At 39.2% G+C, this 10686-nt stretch overlaps 1 protein-coding gene across 1 annotated transcript; it reads right to left on the bottom strand.

The window, feature by feature from the left end:
• Nucleotides 1-1346: 1346 nt before the first annotated feature.
• ctsla (cathepsin La) lies at nucleotides 1347-5665 on the bottom strand. The gene is made up of 8 exons (XM_079221887.1): nucleotides 5638-5665; nucleotides 4619-4753; nucleotides 4417-4539; nucleotides 4103-4255; nucleotides 2652-2876; nucleotides 2081-2249; nucleotides 1870-1987; nucleotides 1347-1756 (listed from the first exon to the last, which is right to left on the bottom strand). The coding sequence occupies exons 2-8, from the start codon at nucleotides 4739-4741 to the stop codon at nucleotides 1657-1659; spliced, it is 1011 nt and encodes a 336-aa protein (XP_079078013.1). The 5' UTR covers nucleotides 4742-4753; nucleotides 5638-5665; the 3' UTR covers nucleotides 1347-1656.
• Nucleotides 5666-10686: the final 5021 nt, after the last annotated feature.

Genomic DNA, 10686 nt, shown 5'->3' with positions numbered 1-10686 from the left:
GGCACTTGTAATACTGTGATTCGGGTCAGTCAGCAGGTCACATCTGACTGAAAGCAACAAAAGAAGAAAGAAAGCTTCATTGGGCTTTAACAGTATTGGAGGAAGTATTCAGAGGTTTTATTTAAGTACAATACTCCAGTGCAAAAGTACTCTGGTTCAAGTAAAAGGCCTGCCTATGAAATGTTATTTCAGTAGAAAGGTATTAACATCAGGGCATATACTTAAAAGTACCAAAAGTACTCAATTTGCAAAATGGCCCATATCAGTAAATTATATTTATTGGATTATAATTATTGAGGCCTTGATATGAAACTTCACTCTCTACATTTTTAATTAACAGAATCAAACAGTTCAGATTTCAAGCTTTGCAGGGCCTTTGTGCTTTATTACATTTAATGCATTTTCTAGTTAATTTGTTGACCAACTCATACACTTTCAAGAGTGTTGTGCCCAAATATGTTGTATTCTCTTCCCTTTAATTACCTATTAGGGAGAAGTTAAGCTATTGAAATTCAGTGCATCTGCTAGTACGTAAATAATTAAAGAAAAAATATCAATAATTTAACAGACAAAACAAGACATTAGAGGAAGTCACCACATTTTATCAATTTAATGATCAGTTAATCATCATTTGGTTAACAGGTGTTAATAGCAGCAGCCCTTTTTAACGCCTCGTGGCTTCATGATGCTGCCGTAACAGCGTGCAGGAGCCCCATGCTGCGCGCCGAATACCAAAAGTAAACCCGACATTTCCTAGAACTCATTCTGTGGTCAATTCTGTTGATTTATAGCTACTGAAAATATTTTGTCGTGACATTGATCTCTAAATTTGTCAATGAGCGGATTGAGAAACCGGATAGTTTCAAAACAAACACTTAAGGGGATAGTATGTGTGTGTGTGTGCAAATGTTTCTACGGGATGGCCAGAATTTTGTTTAGATCATTGTTTTGCAATTTAATATAAATTCCACAATATTTTGCTATGGTTGTATACCATGACAAATTGTTACTTATTTACATAATTACATGTTTTAATTTGTGATCATCACTGTGTCATCTGCAGCTTTCCTTACAGTTCTGCAAGTATATATATATATATATATATATATACACACACACATACACACACACACACATACTATGTATGTGTATGTAATATATATATATATGTTTTAACTTGTAATTTGTCCCCATTTCTATGTAATATACATAAAACTGAACTATTACTATATGCACTGAAAAAACAAAACCTTCAGTTGACATTTTGTAAAAACAGATCAAACTTTAATCTTAAGAAACAGTCAAAAGCACATCAAGAAGCTTTAAAAAGTCCAAAACACCCAAACTAGTGTTTCACAACTTTAATTGATCACAGTAAAAGTACAAATCAAGAATCATTTACAATGACCGAAGCAAGTGTTAATTTATCACTTACCAAGTAGCAGACATATTTACAAAGAATAAAACACGACTAAAATGTTTTCAGACAAAATAAAGTGGCAGAAAACCAGCCAAACACAGAATGGCGCCATTTCCCTAAAAACAACAGTGTTTCTCCTCATAAAACATCGTACAATCTCCCATCGACGACGTCCGTCGCTTTCATCCAAACTATTGCAATTAAAATAAGAACTAGAAGGTGGAGCTGGTCAGCCATCAGACCAGAGGATAACTGGCTGCCGTCGCAATGCCACAGTGGTTCTTTCTGTCTTTGGCCATCTTGATGTAGCCTTCGTCTCCCCACTTCACACCCCAGCTGCAAGGAGACAAACGAAAACTCATTAATTACAATCCGCAGAGTTTAACAAAGCAACAATGTAAATCCGATAAAAGTGGACAAATACTGCAGACTCAGCGGTTTCCACCGACCTGTTCTTCACAATCCAGTATTTCTTCCCGTCCACATCTTCTCCCTCAAAGCCGTAACCCACCAGCAGCACACCGTGGTCCAGATCCTTGCTGCTGCACTCCTTCTCATAGTAGATCCCTAAAATAAGTCAACCCCCCCAGTTAGTTACAGATAAAAATGCAAAAAAATAACTTTAAAAACACCCCACAGATGCGTGTGTCTCAAACTCACCTGAATGGTAGAACTGGAAAGACTCGTGTCCGGCGTCGATGGCGACGGAGACGGGTCCCACGGAGGCCACGGCCTTCATCAGCGCGTGCTCCTTACCGCTCGGTATGTCGACGAAGCCGGTGTCGTTGGCCGAGTTGAAGGAGGGGTCGTAGTGACACGGCATGGTGTCCTGGGGGAGGAAGAGGAGGAGACGAAGAGGGTGAGCGGGACGTTACGGCGCCGACAGGCCTGAAGCCAACATATTGTGATCGCGGACCAATAAGGAATTATTATCTTTTAAGTTACGTTTTTAAAAGCAAAAATGCCAACAATTTGACGACCTTAAAAATTTATATTTCTGGACTGATTTCTGGGCGAAAGATATTACGTCTTTAAAAAAATAATTAAAAAAAATTTCAACTTAATGTCTTTTTTTTTTTCACAGCTTTTTACAAATATTATATATATTATATTGGGAAAGATGTCATTCATTTGACCTTCAAGTCACAAGACTTCAAGACCATTTACGGCCTTTAAAATGTGCATTCCTCCTCTTGACTCGTCCCCTCCCCGTCCTGCGAGAGCCACTCACCGATCCCACGTAAGGATAAGACACTTCGGAGTCCAGCCCCTGGTTGTCCTGGACGTACTGGAAGGCCTGGTCCATCAGACCGCCGTCGCAGCCCTCGTTGCCCTCGGGCCGGGAGCAGTCCACCAGGTTCTGCTCGCTCAGAGACACCAGCGTGCCCGTCTTCCTGAAGATCTGACCCTCCAGAGAGCCGGTGGTGCTGAAGGCCCAGCAAGAACCACACTGAGCCTGAGAGAGAGAGTCAGTCACGTTCATGATTACGGTTCATCTACAGATGTGATAGTCCGTTTAAAAAAAAAAAAAAAAAAAAAAAAAATCACATGTTTATTTTTATACTTTTTCATATTCCTGTGTCACTTTGACTTCGGCCATTTTCGTGCCGTTACTCTCTTTTTACTTGACTCTGAACCCCCGAACAATGTCGAGCTGAAGTCAATCTATTCAGCAAAACGTCATCTAAAATAAATATGATTTTTTTTTTTTACATTTTCGGTTAATATGCATTAGTTTTCTTAACTTTAGTGTTGCATTGTATACTTCTGGCTTTTGTTTCTTCTGTGATAGTTGAATTATTATTTTAAACCTGCCTTAAAAACATTTTATACCGTCACCTCCTGGACAGACTAACAGCATTTTGCATTAACGTTATCTGTTTGTCTGAGCACTTTATCTTATACTGGATTTAATATCATTGCACTGTTGTGGTCGTTGATTGTTGCACTCTGCCTCTTATAATTGCTCTTCATCTTCTCGACTATGGAAAGCCCTTTGCGTCTATAAATAGAAGAAAAGTGGAAGTTGCACTCCGGCACTTTGCTCTAATGTACAGGACGGCCCAGGTCCAACTGGTTTCAGCTTACAGGGCGTCAATGCACGAAGCCGCTGAGCCGACTGTACATTCAGGGAGGAGGAGGAGGGACGTGTGTGGAGCTAGATAACAAAAACAACCATCTTATCTTTCTGTTCGAGCAAAACATTTACTTTGGTGGACAGAGTGCCCTCGTTATTTCATTTAGGCAACCGTTCAAAAGTTGCACGTCGTGTTTACGAACAGCTGTTGCGTCTCCTGTAATGACGACACGGTCAGAATGAGAGACAACAGCTGACCCGCTTTGCGTATTACTTTCATAAAAGTCCATTTTTGGGACGATAAAAAGACTCAAATTGGTACATTACAGTTAAGTATTTTCTTAGTTTACATGGTTCCTGAAATACCTATTTTACCTGCCAGTTATATACACACAACTAAATATCTTACGTCCTGCGTAAAACAAAGCTTGCAAAACCGCAACCTAAAAAGTTGTTTATTTCCCCAAATAAAGTCTTTAACCCCTAGATTAGGACCTCACGCATAATTCTAACCATAAAAAACAGAAGATGCGTTCTTTTATTTCACGGATACACTTCCCCTTCAGATGGCTTTAACCAAAAAGAGGAGGAGAAGCGGCTGTTACCTGGTCCTTGACGGGGGTGACGTAGCCCTTTTCCCTCCAGTCCACAGAGCGCGGGGCCTCCAGGAAGTTGGGCTCCATGAACAGGGACCCCGTGAACTTCCTCTCCACTTTGCCCTTGTAGCCGTTCATGACCTGCCTGAACTCCTCGTTAGTCTGAGGAAAGACGGGTAAAGGAGACGGGCCGGTGTTACATTTTCTGTTTTTATCCTGTACCATTACAACATTGTTTAATGTCCTCGTATGAACGTGTCCCGCACCAGATTCCATCTGGCTTTACTGTATATTGAATATGTTGTGTAAACATCAGGTCTCACCATGTCCCCAAAGTGGTTCATGCCCAGGCGGTAGGTGTGTGAGCCCATGGAGTGCTCCAGGTTGTGCATCTCGATCCTCTTCAGGTTCTTCTCCCACACCGCTCTCCTCCAGCCCTCCTCCCTCTGCAAAACATCATTCAGATTTTGTTGTTGTTTTTGTGGTAATTTGCAGATTGAAGCAGCTTGCTAAACAACCCGTTACCTCGTGATATTTCCTGCCGTGCCAGCTCTTCCACAGGTCCCAGTGGTCGTCCATCTGAGGGTCCAGGCTGGGGGCAGCGAGGGCGGCGCCAAGGAGCACGGTCAACGCGACGAGGGGCAGCATTGTTGCTTCTTACTGGGGGAAAACAACAACAAGTCAGGACTCAACTTCCCAGGAAGCATTGAGGCCCTGACTTCCATGCAACTCCATAACGCGTTACGTCATGCAGGTTTGCCCCCCTCCCCCCATGTGACCCATCGTGATACTAGTCATGCATTCTGTAGTCTTTAGCACACTTTGTTCTTTTCCTCCAGTGATTCAAGAAACGTGATCCTGCAGTGCGCGCTCCCGACACACCGCCTCCCGACTACTCGGCCCAAAACATCGGCACTAATTGAGCTAAATAGTCATTAATAAACCAAACTAATGCCGATTATTAATAATATTACGTTATAGTGGGTGTTTGGGAGAATAACTGGTGGTTTCGGGCTCGTTTTCCAGCACGTTAGGTTGAGGGGAAGTCGGATCCCGACGACACAAAAAAACCAGGAGCTGTTTTTGTTGTTGTTCGCGGTCACGGGATCAGAGCCAAGCGCCCGGCCTCAACCAGGAAAAGGAAACGAAAACTGAAACTTTTAACTGGAAGCTGGTGAGATAACTGAGCTTTTTTCCCAACGAATTAGCTATTGGTATATGTTGATTCAAGCCTCGTGAAATAAACGAGCTGTGGCTGATGTAACGTGAGGCTACAGGGGAGGAAGACAAAGACAAAGGCAGCCGAATTAAACAAGATGGCAAATGCTGGCAAATGCAGGTAGCAACGAAAAAAATAGTTTTTAAAACAAAAAAATACATTACGATGAGATGTTAATTCAAAATGCCCTGGTGTTAATCTGAGCTGCTGGCGAAAGGATCCCCTGTGAAACGAATATCCAGCAATGTTTTTACACTCTGAATCTTGGCGTCGAATAGGTTTCTTTTTTTGGACAAAAGCGAGGAAAACAAAATGTGAAACTTACTGTATTCTCTTCACAGTCCAAGTAGAAACTGAGCTCCTCTGATCGAGGCACGCAAAGTTTTATAAAGGCCTGACTGGCAGCTGAACAGCGTCCACCGAGCTCTCTGATTGGTCCGCTCCTTGTTTATCGCCACATTGTTCCCTCCCCCCGTCGGCTTGTGACGTCATCGCTGCACGTGATTCCTCCCATCTGGAATGGTGTCGAGGAGAGGGGACAGGGGGAGGGTGTCTCTTTTTCTTGCAGCCTTGTTGCAGTTAAAAACAATGTGATTTAATCATAAGGACCCTTTATTTGATACCCACAATGAATTACAGTGCTTTTAGTAATACAATAAACCTTCAGATTATCTATTGAAAGGCTAAAATACTACTCTAATAGGAGTGAGAGTGTGTTGATACTGGAAATAGGTAGAACACCCATTTTACTTAAACACTCAGTGTTTTCAAATGTGTTGAAGTTATTGGGAAAGTGTAATCAGAGTAATTAAGAGTTTAAAGTTTTTGCCTTAACTGCAGAAAACCTGCAGCAATATTGCGTGACGAGTGCTTCTGCTTCTGAAGTTTTTTTAACGTGTGTGCATGCATGTGCACGACAAATATATTGCCGTGACAGCAGAAATGAAAGGAAATACCAATTGAACATAATGTACAGACAAAATAAGTCCAAGTCTAAATGAGTTGGTTTCTACGACTTTAACATTTAACTATTAATAGTATTCGTATGCATGGTGCTCAACGTATATATGCACAGATTTACATGTTGCCATAATCTGGTTTTCTCATGTATTACATAGGTAAACATCATTCAGGAAGAGGTATTAAGGAGTTACATAGTTGGAATCTCTTCATCTTAACTTTCAACCGACAGCAGCATTTTAATATTAACCTGCAAAAATGTTGCTGAAAAGTACAAAGAGACGACGACACATCATCTTAACCTTTGACCTGAGCCGCCACTTAGTTTGATCTTGCCTCAGACAAAGCTGACTCGTGAAACTTAAGTGAATATTTTATGTTATAGTTTATGTTCAATAAAGGATAAATAAGATGGGCGCTACTATCAGGGATGGCCAATGTTTTCATCATCGAAGCCGTGGGAATGTATGAATATGACGCTGCACAGCAGGGACTTGCTGGCACACAGTCAGAGTTAATGAATGAAAGCTCATGTGATTGATAAGATTGTGAAACAGGCCGAAGTCGTTGATGCATTTAGAACAAATTACTTTGCTTTTGGACGCTTCTTATGCATGATAGCGAAAGTCTGACATCAGTGGTTTAAAGTAACAAAGTACATTTACTCAAATACTCTGCTTCAGCACAATTTTCTTTTCTTTTCACTTGAATATTTATACTTTAAGCTACTTTTTACTATCACCGTATTTATATTTAACCAACAGTGTTAGAAGTTCAGATTAATTTCAGTTATTGAAGTAAAAGTTTAAATATACAGAAGTCTAAAAATACTCTGTTACAAGTAAAACAAATCTTAAAATGAACTGGCTTCTTTCAATGTTATATTATTATAGAATATTACATTAATATGTTTTATCAAATTCATGTGAGATCATTTTAATGTTGTAAATTTGAGATACTTTGTGTACTACTGGGTAGTACTGCATTATATACACTGTAAGCTAATTATATTATATATTATAAAGCTGTCAAATAAATGTAATGGAGTGACAATTAAATATTTTCCTCTGAAATGTAAAATATAAAATGTCAGACAATAGAAATACTCATGTCAAGTACAGGTATGTCAAAAATAACGAGCAAATGTACTTTCCACAACTGCAGATCTTATATGCAACATAAAAAAAAAAAAAATACAGTTTGATGCATTTTGATTGATTTACCCAAAGGATAAACTCTTAATTTGCCCCAACCTGACCAAATTCACCTCTAAAACAAATAGCAAGTAAGAATAATAATCCATTAATAAGATATAATAATAATGCATTTGATTTATAAAGATTTATATACACTATTATTACAGTGAAAAGGAGCTTCTTTTTTTGCATTTAAGTTACTTTTGGAGTCTAAAAATACTGAAATCAACCAATTAATTGAAACTTAAGTTTACTGAACAAATCTATGTATAAATGATTTAAATCACACAAACATACTACCAACTAATACGTTAATGTCACATGATTCATCCACATCTATAACTTATGTCATGTTTTTGCGTTGTTACGCAGCGGGATGCACAACGTCCCCGAAACGCTTCCTCTGCATCATACTTGACAGTAAGCAAAAATAAAGGTTCCCTTGCATTGGCAGAAAGCAGACGGCGTCTTCAGCAGCTGATGTGTGACGGGTCATGTTGCTCAAGCAGAGCGGCACATGACAATTAGTTGACTGAAGCGCTTCCTGTATGAGCAAGTCTGGTCAGTTGGAAGTATGCATATCTGTTGCTGAGATACTCGTAGCAAAATCTAAAAGTGCAAAAGGCTTGTCAGCAAAAAAATACAATTTCACTGACGCCTTCATCTTAAACGACAGTTTTTTGTTGCTGCTGGTTGAGTTGGAGCAAATTTTGTGACTTTCACGTTTATTTATACAATTAAAAAATGTTTTTGCAGTCAGATCATACAAGTCACTATGGCTGTCAGATAAATTTAGAAGCGTAGTAAATGTTTCCCTCTGAAATGTTTTGAAGTCTCTATACAAAGTATTATAGTTGTGCAGTACTTAAGTAAATTACTTTTCATGGTTTGAAATACTCAAACCATGAGTCAAAGCCGGTAAATATGAAACCAGATGCAGCATGTTAGCAAAGCTTAGCATAAAGACTGTAAATAGGGGGAAACAGCTAGCCTGGCTTCGTCCAAAGATACAAAATCTGCCCAAACGCACTAATAAACACGCTATATTTTGTTTGTTTAACCCGAGAACTTAAGTGTTATGTTCTGCTTCTCTATCTGGACACTCTTTGTCGGTTTCCTCCTTCGGTCTTTGTACGGATTAAACAAACATTATATAACGCGCGTGTCGCACGCTTTAGAGGCGCTGGTCGGCAAGTATTTTGCTACGAAGCTAGGCTAGCTGTTTCCCCCCGTTTCCAGGCTTAGTGCTAAGCTAAGCTAACTGGCTGCTGTCAGTCTGCAGTCACCTAAATTCCTTTTCACATGTTTGTATCGTCAAATGATTTAATGTTGATTGTAATCTGTAACTTGGCCGCTGGTGAACTTTGTTAGCCGCCGGTCTGACACAACGACTAACAGACCCGAGTAGATGAACATGCTACAGGCCGTCTGCAGCCTCCATTGAGCGGTTAACGCTATTGATCCGGGAACGTATTTGATAAAGCCGCTAAACGTGGTCGTACATTTACTAAGGACAAAGAGGCACCAATCATTAGCTTATCACTGGAGGAGTAAAAACCTAAAGTACAGCGACTACATGTGAGATTATTTACTCAATGGTGTTCCCGAGATCAAGAATAATCTTTTTTGTCAATATACAAAACAACATGGTTGATAAGTCCTGAAAGCACAAAGAAAAACATTTGGACATTTGGACATTAACACCGAGGCCAACTTTGTATTAAGATGAAGATCTCAAACATGATTGACAGCTCCAGAAGAGCGACCAACTCAAGGGGTTTTCTCAACAATCTTAGATTCAGTTTGTCTGAAATGTATCAGTAATAATAACTATTATTGCGATATTTAACTTCAAACGACCGACTGGCAAAGTTAGACTCACGTTAATTCAATTTAAAGAATTACTGATAATAACATTATCTTTCGTTAGCACCTCCCACCTCGCTGTGACCTAAATACTTCTACATGTTGAGTAATAATAACTAATAAGCTACTGCTGGCACCTCACCCAGCTATATCACTGAAATGCTGCATTCAATGGAAATGCATCATTAAAATAACATGTTATTGTAAGATATTAAACTGATGTTAACTAACGTTTGCCGTAAACATATTAAAGTTGGTCTCCTCAATGTATCCATGCAACTTTGTGTCGATTCATTGAAGCAAATTATGATTTTTGTGACACCGATGAGGCTAAAGTTGCTCAAAGAACAGAAAGTATTCACATTAAGGAAGTGTATAGGTTTCCAGTAAGCACCTTTCACGTGCTACTAGTAAGCTTCCTGATATATATATAAGAATGAAACTTAACCCGTTTTCTATAGACTAAGAAGAGTTTCACCTCATGTCTGCTTGGTGACATTTTGTTTGCATGCACTAAAGTGACTTTATCTCCGTACTTCTTATCGTTTCCACAAGCTACTGTTCTGGATATCTTCAGTATTTACTGTATGTCTGGACTGCTGTTGGTTTTGTAGACAGAACGGGTTCTGGGGAAACATTTTGCAAAATTGTGATTCAAATTGAGTTGTAGTAGGAGATTTAAAACAAACAGTTTAGTCTCAATTTTATGATTTTTTTGATATGTGAGCATTTATTAACCTTTTTCAGTTGAAAATGCATTTCAAACTTTATTCCAAATGGCTAGAAACAACATTACAAAGTGTTAAATGTGACATAATGTATATTTGAATCATGCTTAAAAAAAACATCTTGCAAAATGAGCAGGACAGTCAGATGAGTGTGATTTTAAACGTCACACACTCGGCTCCATTTGTCCTGCTGTTGAAATATGTTTGAATGACAGTCAACACCGTAAGCGGTCGAGGCAAGCTGAGACAAACCCAGAGTCATGTGTGTGTGTGTGTGTGTGTGTGTGTGTGTGTGTGTGTGTGTGTGTGTGTGTGTGTGTGAGTGAGTGTGTGAGAGTGGAGGTGCAGCTCCACAATGAACCCAGAGATGTGTGAATAACAAGCTGGAGTCTGGTGGAGGACAAACAGAGCAGGAGACTCCAGTCGGTCCCTGATTCACCAAAGACATTTAAATTATATATATATATATATATATATATATATATATATATATATATATATATATATATATATATACACACATATATACTATACACACACATACATCTCTCTTCTGATCTTGGTTGAGTTTATAATAATAAGAAAAGTCTTTTAAAGTAAAACACTTTTCTTCTTAATATAAAC

This window comes from Taurulus bubalis, assembly GCF_910589615.1.
Source record: "Taurulus bubalis genome assembly, chromosome: 8".
Lineage (NCBI taxonomy): Eukaryota > Metazoa > Chordata > Actinopteri > Perciformes > Cottidae > Taurulus > Taurulus bubalis.
The sequence above is the reverse complement of the archived record's forward strand: the minus strand, read 5'-3'. Positions and strand labels throughout refer to the sequence as shown.

Coding starts and splice junctions, on each gene's coding strand:
- ctsla (XM_079221887.1), bottom strand. CDS start 4,741: ATGCTGCCCCTCGTCGCGTTGACCGTGCTCCTTGGCGCCGCCCTCGCT. Junction 4,540..4,618: donor ACGGCAGGAAATATCACGAG/GTAACGGGTTGT, acceptor GATGTTTTGCAG/AGGGAGGAGGGCTGGAGGAG. Junction 1,757..1,869: donor TACTGGATTGTGAAGAACAG/GTCGGTGGAAAC, acceptor GTCTCCTTGCAG/CTGGGGTGTGAAGTGGGGAG.